Here is a 15,403-nt window from a genome sequence, read left to right as displayed (position 1 = left end):
ATTCCACCAGAGCTGCTGCCACTTCTGCGGCCTTCCTCAGGGGAGTTCCTACCAAGGACATTTTGGAAGCTGCAACTTGGAGTTCAGTGCATACTTTTTCTAAGCTCTACAATCTACCTCTCTACTCTAAGTCTAGGGCAGGCTTTGCCTCTGCAGCCTTGCAGGGCCTTTTAGCTGCCCCTTCCTCTTATGGCCACCTCCCTTTCTTTCAGCTTTGGCATTCTACCCTACAGTCATGACTGCAGCAGTGAAACACGATGAACATAGTACAGTTGTGTACACCTACCATAAATGTAGATGTTTGAGTGTCTTCACTGTTGCAGTCTAGGTTTCCCTCCCTCCTGTCCCCTCTTATTTTTACTTTTGTGTATTTCTTTTTTTCACCATTCTTCTGAGGTGTATTTGCAAAGGTTATGGGACCTTTTTCATTTTGGGACTCCTGACATCTGGGGCAAGAAAAACTGGAGAAGATGGCGTCTTCTGTCAGCTTTATACTCCTGGCGCTCTGACGTCAGGGAGCATGGTTGAACAGCCGACGCCGGACCCAGACTTTGGGATTCTGGCCGACCGAGGGCTGCTTGCCGGCAGGGGAGAACGCTACAGTCATGACTGCAACAGTGAAGACACTCGAACATCTACATTTATGGTAGGTGTACACAACTGTACTTTGTGTAGTTGTTAGACTTATTCTGCTAGGTGGAAGAGGTTCTCCATTTTGGTGAAAAAGGTATCCATTGCTGTCTTGGTCATTGGGCTTGCAACTAGGTATACATTTTTTCATTGATTTTATTTATTTATCGACATTTGATTGGTGGGAAAGTCTGACTGAGTAGGTACCCATTGTCAGCGGAGACCCAGGGAGAAAAGCTTCAAGATATTACAAAAACATTTTTAAGAACAGTCATTTTACAATCTTCACAAGTACAAAACATCTGCAGCTTAAATCATACCAAGTTAGATTGAATTAATACAATTTATATGACAGTGATTTTATATTTAGGGAAATCGTATCCAGTTTATAAAGAAATTAAAGGCAAGTTAGTATAATACAAACAGGAATTGCAATATGACGTGAAAAAGAGAATCGGGGGAGAGAAAGTGATTAGAATAAGGAAATGAGTGAAGATGGGAGAGCAAGGAGGTATAAGGTATGGGCAGATGCTTATTCATATTTAGGGATATAGTTTATCCTGAGGTCGAGCAAGAACCGAGTCAGGTTTTGGCTGGGAATTATTTCAGAATGGTTTTAAAGGATTAGAGGGTGAGTATTGGCCTGATGGATACAGGTAAGAAGTTCCAGGCCTTACCAACATACTAAAATAATGACTAAAAAGGTCACATGGTTAAAAAAACAAAAAGAAAAATCTAGCAAAGCTAGACTTTCCACTGTGTGATAACTTAAACCTCTTGTATTAGAGGCGACTTGGGGATATATACAAGTTACCCTTTAAGGATATTGGGTGTTTCAGCTAAAATGGCAATTCTGAATGTCCATGACTTTTTCTTTTAAGTCTATTTATGGACAATTTCAGGCCAATAAAACCAAACTCCACTAGCTGTAGACATGCATGTTTCTGCCGCCTTTTGGTATCATCAGCACAGTGTAAGTAGAATGTTTGGCTAACATTTGGAAACGCAGGGTTGACATACCCAACTGATATCCATAAACATTAGAGTGACTGCACAATATCTCAAATAATAAACTAAAACAATGAGTAAAAAGGTCACTGTCACACAGTGGAAAGTCTACTATATTACTGTACTGGTTTGAAATGTGAGTTGTAGTTGAGTAACTAAATCTGCAGAGTTTTGAAGCAGCTGTAACTTTGAAGTTGTGCATTCATTCATTATCCCCTCCCTTCTCTGAGCTTCAGCTTAATGCACTTCTTGGAGTTATTCCTTTTGAGTTCATGGCTCCATAGAGAATGGGTATATAGGAGAAAACCCTAAGACTATCTGAATTTACTTCTGTCAAATCTGTTTTATTAACTTGTTGATCTAGTTAGTCATACATTGAACTATTTAGAATGAAAGCAGATAATGAAATCAGCCTTTTATGTTTTTTTACACTTGTTAATCTGGTTTCCAACTAGCTTTAATATATGTGGCTGGCTTTTTGTACTGATTCATTTAAAAGGAGCAGAGTAACAGTGCACCAGGAATAGTCGTAGGCTATTCCAGAAAGGCTATGAACGTTTATGTGACTGTTTGTTTTGCCTTAGCTGCTGACATTTTACTACAGATGTGTGGAACATCATTCATGTTTTCTAAGTGCTTCTGTCTGGAGCTGGTTTCCTTTTCTTGTTCCAGTTTTGCACATCCTCCTAACGGAAGCTTTTGACAAGTTTACTTTCTTAATTATTAAGTTCTGTCACTGTTTGGGAATTATTGCATTATTATGATCATGGTGGCCAAGATGTGCACATTGAAATGGGAATATTTACAAAAGATTTCCCTCCAGAAGCTGCAGAGCCTATTTCTCTTGGTGTACGTGCACTCCTTTGTATCTCTTATGGATCGTGAGAAGCAGCCCTTTCCCAAATGTCTGTGAGTAATAGAACAGGCAATGGAGTGGTAGTATGGCTTCCTGCACCTTCATGCCACATCTGTTACTTTGCCAGGTGACAGTAGTGACATGGCTGTTGCCTGCAGTGCCATTGAGTGCCATCCATGTGTGATCCTGCTGTTTATGATTCCAAGACTTGTGTGGAATCCTGTCAAAGAAACTTGTTTTGTTGTTGCTTCTTTCCTACCTTACCATCTTGCCCCAACATCTCCCAATTAACCCATTCACTCTCTCATCCCAGGACATTACAGACTGCTGCTGGTGGGATAGATGGCTTAGTTTTTTCTGTGCGTTTCCCCACTTTGTCTACTGACAAGTAAGGTATGCTGAGCCTTGAGTGAGTGCATGCTTCTTCACATTTTTGGCTTTGCTAGTGTGTGAGCAGTTCCTTGCTGAATTTTCATCCCAGTGGTCTCATGCAGAGGAGCTGTACTTCTAGTCCTCCCCCCAGCTTAGGCTAGTCCAACGAGGTCTGTAGAGGTGTTCAGGGTTTATCCCCTGTTTGTCAGGGAGCCAGCAAAGTACCATTGATTTAGCAAAGAGGTAATGCAGTTCTTTGTGGGGGCAGCGCACTTTTCCCATTTAGTACATGGTATAAGTGGTATTGTTTTGACCAAAGTTCTTGTTAATAATTTCTTCTTTGTTATATTTTGTTTTACAGGAAATCATCAAATGTTGCTTTTAGATGCTTTTATCACTCCACTCAATGATCTTATAAAAGATTTCTCCAAGTTCCAAGAAATGATAGAAACCACTCTGGACATGGCACAGGTATATGTACTGTTTGATATTTTTCATTTATTATTGTCACAGTGTAACAAAACTGACTAAACTGTAAAACTATTTCTTCTTTAGGGAGTGTTACTGTAACAGCAAATCATAGAAGGTGGACAAATCTTATGGTTGTTTCTTTTGGTCCTGCTGGATTTTCCAAGCTCCCTTTTGCCTAACATTGCCAATGCTGATGGTTTGCACCTGTGAAGGACATGCACACAGGTGACAAGAGACGTCCATGCAGATTAGCCATTGGCATGTGCTGTTTTCAGTTCTCACAGCTCGAGTACCACACTGGTGCATCAGTTATGCCATAGATTTTTTTAGTGGATAGTTCAACATGTATATGAATTTCCCCTTTTAGAAAAGGAAGGCATTACATTAGCATTATGCCAGTGCCTAAATCACTTTAACAGGTTAGCTTCAAGTAGTAGCTAAAGATTACTATTCACACTGCTTGCGTTGTTTAAAGACCTGAGAATAAACTTTAGTCTCACTGGAATTAACAATCCAAAAAGAGTTTTCTGTACATAAACCTCATACTATTGAGCAAGAGAATAAGAAGAGAAATAGGAAAAGCCTGACGAGAAATGGGAAAAGCCTGAAAAGTCTGACAAATTCAGAGTCAGTTGTCAAAATCATCTAAAAATGTAAGCCGTCTGCCAGCTCAGCAGAGGAGGATACGTCTGCTTTGATAGCTTCCAAAAATAGATTCCAAGGTGGTCATTAAAGTGCCTGAGAGCATTATCCAGTGCATTAGCCTTAACATGTCAAATTTAACTCGGAACCTCCAGCCATACCTTCAGAAGAGTCCTCATTTGTTGGATTGCAGTTAAGAGATTTTAGAGGCCGAACCAGGATGTGTTGTAGAAAAACCTAAACTGGTCACAGTTGTATGTTTTCTTCCCTTAAGAGACCTAAATTAGCATTCATATTATGTCCACAGCAGCTTCTTTGCAAGAGAATATTTTCAAGTCATCCAGGAAGCAGCTTCACAACAGTGGCAACCTCTAAAGGTCTTGGCTTCAAACCAGAACGTATCTGCGTTTCATACTGACACCCCATGAGCCTCTACCATTATCAGCGAAGGATGTTGAAAGGAGAAGAGGAATGAGCTCCTCCCCTTTGAGGTCTGAACACGAGGCAGACTCTCAAACTCTCCAGAAATGTCTTGGGACCAATGTGCATGTTAGCCTTGTCATATTTTTGTGGCTTGCAGATGGAAAATGTCTTACTTAGTATATGCTGAACAAGTATTATGTCGGAGGGGGTAGGATATTGGTCTTGGATTTGAGGCCTTCTCTATAACTTTGCTTACAAGAACAGAATTTTTGAGCTGAGAGACCGTCTTGTCCTATTCTTGAAGTAGATTTTTCAGCTGATCTCCTGTTTGTCTTGTGGAACTGCCTATCTTACATATTCCTGAACTCTGATGTGGGTGCCAGCGGAACTGGGTAGGAAGGGTGGGAATCGGCTGCCAGTGTCAGTTTTCCTATCGGGGGGGGGGGGGGTTACATTGCACTGGTGAAACCCAGCAAATGTTGGGTATTGCAAAGAAAGCAGTATGATGGACCAAGACACGAACACTTGTCAATCACCCTGTAGCTGAGATTGCACACGCAGTGGGAGCCTGCCATTTTGGGTGGCCAGGTACTTCCAAGTTACTGTGGGGTAGTGGGGTTAGGGAATGCATTGGAAAACCAAACTGTTGCTTTAAGAACTGTCTCAGTAAAAGGGGTTTGATGGTCCACATCTCTAGTGGAGTAGAAGATCCAAAAATGTCTTCTCCTGGAAGGCTGTTTTCCTGCTTCTTTTATTTAGATCAGTAGCAATTTAAAACTGTAGACAACTGCATCCAAGGAAACATGTTTGGTATTCCATAAAAATACTTTCAGATCTAACTTAAATGGGGCTTTCTGCAGTGGGATGCAATAGTACATCTCTTTCTTGAGAGCCCTCTTGACACATTTTGAGATCTCCATTTCTGTTTCCAAAGCACATGCATTTACATGCTGCTGCACTCTGTGGAGTCACCACATTAGGTTGTCACATGTAGCATTATATGCTTTCTTCTCACTCACACAGTTCACATGTCCATCTTAGTGTGCTTTGTATTACTTCTCATTTTTTTTTCATAAAAAATTGCTTTCCGAGTGTCTATAATTGTCATATCAACCAGGAACCACCTGAACTGCCTCTATTGCTTCGGGAAAGGAACATGGTGAGCAATATTTCGTAGTATGACAGAGCTTTAAACAAAGCAAGAAATCAAAAGCCCTTTTGAATGCTAGGATGTCTTCCTTGAAGGGACTGCAGTGCAATAGTCATCAATGGGTTCTGCTTGCTATCTCAGGCAGGAGTCAAGTGGAAGAAAAAGATAAGGGATCAGGCGCTCTTTCCTGTCACTTTTATCCGGAGTTTTGGTTGCCTCCTTCCCTTCTCAAACTGCATGGTTTGTTTTGTTTAGCATGAAATCAAGCTTTGCCCGTTAGCTAGTGATAACAGAAGTTTTTGGGAGTGGTGCCTGTCTGGTATCCACTCTTGGGAGTGAATCCTGCAGGCTTATGTCATACTGCATATGCTTGAGAAATGGTTAACTGGGAATCTTTTCTGGTATACTCTCTAGTCCCCTAACTCAGGTATGCTTGTTTGTATTAAATATATCATTTTTTCACACAATGAGCCTCTCCCGGCTGTGCTTGACAATCTGATCTTCAGCCATATTCAACATCTTATGTTAGTTTCATCCAGGTAGTTATCAGGGGTAGGGTTTTCTTTGCCCTGTTATTTCACTTGCAAATTTCCATTTAAGCATTTGTGGGGTGTTTATACAATGAATGGGTGCATTGTGGTGAAGACTCTTGCTTCCACAGATGACAGACAAGCTACCCTTCCCTTTAAAAGCAAATACCTATCCTTGTCTTCAGCCTCCACTGGGGATCGTTCCTGAGCTGTGCCATGAAGGCATGTATCCCTTTCCCTCCCCCAGGGAGATGTGGTGGGAAAGCAAGTTCAATTGTCTCTCCCCATCCTAGCTGGCTATTCAACTTTCTGGTCATCTGGGTTGTAATTGGTAATCCTGTCCACCATAACATTGAGCTGAGTAATCCAGGGTCTAAAGTTGATCTCTTGGCTATTTAGTCTATCCCTCTCACCTTTGCTAGTGTTGAAAACTCATTGATAAGTGTTTAGTAGGTGCCTGCAGGCTCTCCCATGCTTATTAGGCCTTCAACCACACCCAGTGAATTGGTTGCACATTTGTTTAATGGGGTATGACTGAGCAGGATTGCCTGCAGGCCTGTCATGCACTGCCATCAGTGTCTGTTGGCATTTTCCCCATACCAGGGCCTTTTGACTTGGTGGTACAGGAATAGCACACACCTGTCAATCAGGAATGTAATGTAAGGACAAGGTTTCCCTTTCTCTCCGTGAGGTTCCTAGCTCTGTACACAGACATAGTGATTCATCCTATCCAGTTAGCACCTGTTTTCCATAAAACATTACTTTATCTGTATTTTGGTAAGAAGGATGAGATGCCGTTTTGGTAATACTGCCTATTTAGTCTTTCCAGAGGGATATCATGTTTGCAGCCTTGAAGCACCTGGAGACTTTTTTCAGCTCCTACAAAATATTTTTTGGCAGCCTAGAAGCAAATAAACACATTTTTAGCTCCCACAAAGACAAATGTAGACTAATATTACCCTGCTGTGGTGAAAGCAGCCTCATGCAGTTTTTTTCTTTCTTTTTTTTTTTCTGGTTCCTTCAAAGTTGCGTGCCCTCAACTTGCCTCTAGTTGAATGGCATGCCATGCTTTGGAGCATCCCAAGGCAGGCTTTTCTAAGATCTCAGATCTGTTTAACCTGTCCCAGGACACAGAAACCTCAACATCTCACTGTAACATTTGCTACATCATAGTGACTAAAAAAAAAACAAGCGAGTGTCTTGATGTTCTGCCAGATTTGTGGCATGTATTTCAGACTGCACTATACAGAACAGGAAATGAGACCACTCATTTATAGAGCTTGTTTTAAAACAGATTTCCCACGGACTATAAGGGAGAACTTGTAAGTAAATGCACTTTCACATAACGTGTTACACATCACTGTTCCTCACGTCATTGCAGTGTTGAGAGCTCGGACTATTTTATGTATTTCATTACTTTGGTATACATGCTGTTTTGTTTACTTGTGCAAAGGCATTTTTGATACGCATATATTTTCGTGTGCTCTTGCCTCTGTGAATTTTTCTCTCTCTCGTTTTTGGACGTTTTTAATCTAGCCTCCATTTCTTTCACTCAGGAGTTTTCTTTACAAAACTTGGGGGGGGGGGGCATCTTGGTACATTTAGTGTGAGAAGTTGACTTGAGTATCTTGCTGTCATTTTTAGTATTTTGACATATTTCATATTTTTGGGAGAGACCGTGGTCTGCTAGAGCAAAGTCGGGAATGTCTTCTTCACTCTGTAAAAATGTTCCGAGTTCTCATCTGCTTCTAGAAATGCCTCTGTGGGCACCTTTTCAAGTTTCTTTCTAGGCACTTAGGCACTGCTTGGCTGGAAGACTTTTGAGACTGTGATCTTGCACTTGTTGAATTCTTTGTCATCAGTATGAACAAAGCACAACTTCAAGTAGTCACATTTACTAACAACCACTCCTGACTGCTTTTCTGTGGAAAAAATTGCGTTTGTTATGGTTATCAATGAAGAAAAATGCAAGCTGATCAAAACTACAGAAAAATCCTTTTTAGGGAAAACACAATAGGTGCAGTATATGTAATAAGTTCAGGGAAGAAACAAGGAAAGCAAAAAGTAAGAACTGTGATTAGTTAGGAACTCATAAGGATAAAATGAAATGAAATCCTTTTAAACATGTGAGAACTACAGGTATAGATATTGGTCATTTGGCAGTTTGCCTTTGTTGGATGACGTATACTTGTAGAGGAGGAATGATCCAGCGTTTTGAGGACTTTCTTCTTCAAGCTATTTGTTAATAAGTTAAATAACGGTTATAATAAGTATGAAGTGGTGTGTCCTTTTGTTCAAGAGGTGTGATGTATTGATCTTTGTCGAGGATCATTAAGTAAACAGTGGCAACCCCTGATGACAGTGGATTTTTGTTAGTAACATAAGTGATTTTTATTGTCACTATTATTAAAAATATCTCAGTACTTTTTCAAAGAGGGATTTGTACCTCCAGCAAAGAAGAAATATTGAGTGCCAGGACCTAAAGGAGGTGATATAAGGATGAACAGCATCATTGGCAAGTGCTTTGAAAGGGTTGTGTTGTAGCTCAGAGTTATGGGACTATATAGAAATATGGATGTAGTACAACACGAACTCATCTGGGGGGGATCTTCAACTAATTTAGTTTTTTTTACTCTGATGTTATCATGGCATTGTATAGCAAGATGCTGCTTGATATTCATTTTTAAATCTTGATAAAACTTTTTATTCTTTTCCCTCATAAAGGCACACTGTCATCACTTGAGAACTGTCCTGTTAATGTAGTTGTTGCAGATTTTGGAATCCCACTTGTAAGTTGAACAGTGGGATATTCAGAGATAACATTTGGGGCCATTCCTTTTCCAAATTTTTTGTCTACTATTCCCGCTCGCTAATCCTAGGTGTTGGATGGCTAATTAGGCAGATGATGCTAAAGCAGTGACCCATATCACTGTGGTTTGAATAAAATGTCCAAGTCTGAGAATGATTATGAAGTCTCATTTAACTGTACAAATACAAAGTTATGTATATGGTCCCAAACACTAAGTGCTGTCCTTATGCCTTGAACAATAATATATCAGGATATCTGTTTTCCAGAGATTTGGACGTTATGGTATCATGCAGTTTTGGCTGGAGTCATATTGTTAATTGGGTAGTAAGAAGGCATTTCTGTAAGCTTGAGCTGATCTGTCATATGGTTAAATCAAGAAATATAGCATACTTATAACAAAATTGCAAGATTTGCCAAAAATCAACCATGTATCTCTCACCATTACCTTGCACTAAAGAACCTGCAGTGGCTAGAATTCCCCCAACAGCCACTACTTTTGCAGACACACATAACACACTCCATACGTAACAAAATCACTGCCTGCCCCACTCCCTCTCTTCTCTAGTGTCCTACTATATCCCAAATCGTCCACTCTGAAACTCTGACCAACTTCTCCTAGGTATTTATAAGCCTAATAAAACCATTGACAAACTTTTATATAGATACTCTGCATCTCAAGCCTGGAACAAATGCCCTTTTAATGTAAAAAACATCACTCTTGTAACTTGATTAAAAAAAAAAGCTAAAAAAAAACTTCCTATCTTACGGATTTGCCCCTGCCAGGACCCTATAACCCCCCTTTTTTTTACTTCTAATATAATTCTTTATTTTTTACAGGTGTAACTCTCCTGAATTCTCAACTATGGCGTATCTCTGCATCACTCAGATATGTGATGCATCAACCTGTACTACAATTTTTGTGTTTCATGCTCTTCTACAATCTGTGTAAAAACTGATGTTTCAGTTTTGTATCCCGTCCACACTATGTAACAGCATATGTCTTAAGTTATGTTTCAAGTTTTGCATTTCATTGTATTTGCTATGCTGTGTTAACTTACGTACAACTTGTGTCTCATCTTTTTTTACATCATGTCATCTGCCTCTTACTGTTTATTTCTGCTTTTATTGTACTGGAGCTTTTCTCCTGTCTCCACTGAAAATGGGCTTTTGGCTCAGCTGGAGCAACCCAGTTAACAAATGTCAAATAAAATAAAATGAATAAATAAACAGCAGTGTTTATACCTTGTTTAAATCATTGATGGAAGTGGTGCCTGTAATTGCACAAGAAAGAGAGAGACATTGAGTGACCTCAAAAAAAAATCTCTACTAAATATATTCCTGCAGTAAAGGGGTTTAGGCATGTCCTAACAACTTAAGCTACATGGCATCATGTACAGGTTGCTCAGGGGTGAGTCAGACAGGTGCACAAAAGTGCTTTAACAATCCAACACATTCTAGCTATGTTGGTTACTCACAAGGTACGCCATTCCTTGCATACCAGAGATGACTTTTCATCTCTCTTGTATAAAATAGCTAGTTGGCTAGGAAGGAAATTGTTTGCTTTAGGATTTGTGAAAGTTGGAAAAGACTTCCTTTAGGGGTGCAACTGATTCAAGACTTAGCTTGATGCATATTATAGGAGCCATGTTTGTAAAGCATTGAACTTATGGAATACAGCTATCTCCTATGAGGCCCTTAGCCTTATCAATATATTGAAATATTTCAGTGTCACACTGTTTTGATTTTGTTTAAAATGTTTTTCTGTGTAATAATTACTGTTTAATGCACTAAGCTTTCTTTATGAGGTTTTTCACAGTTTAAACTGCCTTCTTGACTTGATCATTGGTTAGTGAGTAGCACAGACTAGTAGTAGCTTTGAAATTCCCACTGTTCTGAAAATGTCTTGAATTGCATAGTTGTATGTTGTATGCCATTATCAGACCACTGCATCAGTTGTTATGCAGGCAGTCATGCCTAACAGGGGTGGGTGTTGCCAGGGAATTGTGTGCCTAAGGATGGGTTGTTGAGGCCAGATGCTGAATGCAGAGTGCCCTACCACCCCAGGAAGGGTGTTATTTTGCTGATTAATCCCTCTCTGAGCATTATTGTGATAAGAAAATGAGCTTTCTCTTAAATTGTTTTGTATTATATTACTGTTGACTTTTAAAAAATATTTTTGATGTAAAATAGTTTCTCAGCCTAATGTTTCAGACTTGCTTTAGCTTATTTAATTGTTGAAGTATCCAAATTATAGGTTATATAAATATTTAATACACGCACGAACACATGTGCCCAGCAGCTACAGACACTTTTTTGACTAATTATACCCCAGATGTCTCACATTGACCAAATGAATGAAAACAACACACACACACACACACACAGTGCAAGTTGCTGCATCCCCCATGCTGTATTAACTGTCCTGGTTTTGCTAAATAGTTTTGCTCTGTCTCTTGTATTTTCTGGTAAATCCCTGAGGATTACAGTTAATCAGTAATAGCAGACATTAGAGTTATATATTTCTTACTGTTTAGACAATATGTGCTGGTAGAATGCCAGTTGCAGTGCAAAGAAGTTAACCGAATGAAGGGCTTTCTCTTCAGTTACTATTTCTGGCTTTCTCTCACATTCACACACACACATGTACTCAGAGTTAGTTGTATTACTCTTTTTCTTTGTTTTTTTCTTTCCACCTTGCTAAATGGCAAGGAAAAGTAAAATGGCACATCCTTGTAACTGCGACTGTGGTTACTTTTGTGAGTTTTCATTATTTCTTATATTTTTCATCCAATATTTTTTACACTTGCTAAACAGCAAGGCCAAATTTAGAGAGCTTAAAAAATGGCATTTGTTTTTTTTTTTTTTCCAGTCTTCATGCTGCTCGGAAGTGGCAAGTATATTTTTTACTGGGCAATATCTGCACATTAACACACTGATGGAGAACATTTGTTGTCCAGTAAGGTGATCTTGTACATTTTGCCCATTCTTTAAATGTCTGTAATGCACATCTTTAATTGCAATGAGAACAGCAACCCTTGTGTCTTATTACTTCACAGTATGTGGAGACTTTGATTAGTAGTCGGTTCTTATTATATATGCTCTGTCTCTAAGCTGAAGTATCTTCTAAAGTTTTGTATCAATAGTTTTTCCAGCACTGCATAAGAAATCACCTTTTGTTTTGAATTATTGTGGTATTCACTGCAAACAGAACAGTCTATTATGTTTTGGATAACTGGCATTGTAATGCCTGCCAGTATAATGTATCACATACACTTTTTTGCATTTCATTTCCCATATGTCACTTGTATTACTGTTGTGTTTTTCTTTAAGTAAATACTATTATTTTATTTGCAAAAAACATCAAACATTGAATATAACTTATTTTTATGTAGATTCATACTTTTGTTATAGCAAATTTTTGTTGTGCTCGGTATTGCATCTCAAAGCCTTCTCACCTCTGAATTATTGTATGTACACTTCTAGAATAGTTTGATTCTATTATGTAATGGTTAACTGACTTATCAATTTAATTTCAACGTTTTTCAAAGCCAGTCATACCTAGACGTCTCTACTGTGACTCTTGAGAGGTTTTCAGACTGCCTGGAATTCCCAGATACTCCCATTGTTGCTTCCCCATCATAGGCTGAGAGAGAGCAGCACTCTGTACGTCCAGCCAGACTGGCCACACAGCTGCCTTGCTTAAGAAGGGGGAACCATGGCTGATCATTTTTGTCTGGGAAGAGGTCCCAGCTACCCTTATTGAGGTACCTCAGGGGCCCGATCCTCCCTGTTTCATTCATGCTGATGTTCATAGAAAAAAAGAAGCAGAAAAATAAACATGCCTCTCCTACTCCTGTTGTTTCCAGGGTCCTACAGAAAGAGTGGTCCAGTTTTTTTCAGTGGCTGTTTAAGGCACTCGTATCCCTAAAGCCTCCTCAGTTCTTGTCTTCTCCTTCCCCTTCTCTTTGTACTCACAGAAGAGATAAGAGACTCATCTGATGAAGAATCATAATCTGAAGTAGGCTTCCTAGTTTACTTTTCCCAGATTCATTTCCCTGTTGGCTTCAAATTTGAGGAAGATGACACTGCGTTTCCTCAGATTCTTCCTTAGAGGAACTTTTCCTTTGGTGGCATGGTCTTAAAAATGATGCAGCACTTCCATTAGGAAGTCGAGCATGTCTCATATGTACAGAAGAGGTATTATGACCTCTATATATGGAAGTAACTAAAAGACCTTTGGTCATTCCTCCTGTGTTGGAAGATGTATAAAATACTTTTGCCATAGCTTCCCTAAATCCAGAATCTGACTCCTACTTTGAAAAAAATGATGGATTTTACAAGATGCCTGATTCCCACAATATTCTCTATAAAATCCCTTAGCTGACCATGGTGTAAATTCTCTGGAGTCTGGCAAACCTACCAAGCTGCTGCCATATTCAAATGAATTGTTTAATGACAAAGATAACAGGGCAATGGTCTGGTACACTTTCTTTCTATGCTATCAATTTCCAGATGCAGGAAACATTAATAAACTTGCATCAGATATGCCATATTTAAGACGGTAAGAATTATGCTATGTCTCACTTTTGTCACCCAAGTGGCTAGCATTTAATTCAATGCAGCTATGTTGTAGATGGTGAATATTTCTGAGCAGCTGCTACAGAGTCAGTTTTGAGAAGATTTTCCTGGCTAGGGTTACAATTCCTTCTAGAAGATGTTAAGTCTAAACTGCTAAATGCCCCCTGGATAAAGAGAATCTGTTCAGTCCTGCTGCAACTCTGATCTTGAATTTACACAGGAGAGGTAAGTTTATGTAAAGATTTTAATCAGATCATTTCTCCTGTCCTTAAATTCCAGAGGAATTATCTGTCTAGCCATACTACTATTAACTCCCCAAATTCCTCTCTGATCTCATGCTGGAGCTCTGATCCCCTGTAGGCTTGGTCATCTGAAAGGGTACTTTTAACTGTAGAATCTTACTTGATATATTTTCTTTTTTTACCAATGTATGACTGACATTGTCTTTTTACCCATGTTCTATATCTTCTTTTACCTGGAGTGTTTTTATTAATTTCTTGTTATATTACTATGCGCAGCATACATGATGCAACCTGTTTTGTGTATTATGCCTGGATGTACTGTATTTGTATAACTTGATGTTGCAGCTTTTCTCCCCGGGCCTCCGCTGAAAATGGACTTGGTCCAGTCAGAATTTCCCAGTTAACAATTGATAAATAAAATAAATAAATAATAAGGCTGGCTCCTTCTTTCATAAGGTGCAAATATTTCAACAAAAGAGTAAACAGTTTACTAAAAAGAATTTTCGGGACAAATCAAATCAAGATTTCAAAGGACTTAAATCTTCCTTTTCAGACAAACTAGCTAATTTATGACTGTTCTGCCTTCTTCCATTTCCTTCCCTTCTTGGACCTGCCTTCTCCCCTTCTATCAAAGAAGCTATCTCCTTTCCTTCCTGTTTGGAAACTGATTACTTCAGACACTGGGATCTTCAACCTGCAGTGTTGTTGCAAGATGTCCTTCTCACAGTAAACTCCAGTATTTCACGGGTTCCTTCAAACCAACAACCCCAGGTTTTACCTATTCTTCAAGTGTTTTCAGCAGGGAGCTATAAAGCTAGTTCCTCTACAACAACAGGAAGAAAGGCCTACTCAAGGCTCTTCCTATTTCCAAGGAAGGTGGAAAACGGGAAACCCATTCTAGACTGCCAGTTCTTAATACCGGCTAAATGTTGCCAGAATTCAATTTGCTGTCTTTGAAAGCTCTTCTTCCAATGATCTTTCCTTATCCCTTACTTATTCTGGATATAAAGGCCACATACTGCATCTCCACGTAACAGTTCATCCAGATCACACAAAATTCTTGAATTTTGTCTCTTACGATTTCACTGTCAATTTTTGGCTTTGGCCTTTTGTCTTTCTTCAGCCCCAGGGGTATTCACAAAATACCTGGTCTCCTGTTAATTGCCTTTTGCAAGCTACAAAGGATAAATATTTACCTATATTTGAACAACCTTCTTTTCCATGCTTCTTCAAAGGAGGCACTTCTTGCAGTCCTAAGCTTCACCATAGACCTTTTTTATCACCTGTGTTTCATCATAAACTTCAAAAGGATCTTTTATTTCTAAGCTGCAGACTGGATGCTGTTTAAATGACAGCTTTTCTTCCTCTAAATGAGATACAGCTCTTCACTGCTTGGCTTCAGTCACTCCTTCCCCTAGTCTTGACCTCTGCAAGAAAGATTGAGACTCCTGAGTTACATGGCTTCCACTATTCAAATGATACATTTTGCCAGAGTTCACATAAGGAAGATTTAGTGGTACCTCAGTTCTGTTTGTGCACAACGTTGCCATCAGCGTAGCTTCCCAATTCCTGTCTTGCACTTCATCATGAAAGAATTTCTTTGGTAGGTAATCCAGATGTTACTCAATCCACGTGTGCCCTTTCTGGTTTCCTCTCCTCACCAGGAACTTTTCACAAATGCTTCAGATCTGA

General features: G+C 39.3%; 1 protein-coding gene across 2 annotated transcripts in view; it reads left to right on the top strand.

The window, feature by feature from the left end:
* The window catches only part of MSH2 (mutS homolog 2), a 1,108,457-nt gene that overhangs the window by 611,657 nt on the left and 481,397 nt on the right, over positions 1-15,403 (top strand). For both annotated transcript variants that reach the window (XM_044060178.1, XM_044060185.1), the window contains one exon: positions 3,228-3,337. In XM_044060178.1, the coding sequence (XP_043916113.1) occupies positions 3,228-3,337 (110 nt within the window). The remainder of the gene's footprint in view (positions 1-3,227; positions 3,338-15,403) is intronic.

The sequence above is a fragment of the Protopterus annectens genome, chromosome 1.part0 (assembly GCF_019279795.1).
Source record: "Protopterus annectens isolate FY-2018-M chromosome 1.part0, PAN1.0, whole genome shotgun sequence".
Taxonomy (NCBI): Eukaryota; Metazoa; Chordata; order Ceratodontiformes; family Protopteridae; genus Protopterus; species Protopterus annectens.
The sequence above is the reverse complement of the archived record's forward strand: the minus strand, read 5'-3'. Positions and strand labels throughout refer to the sequence as shown.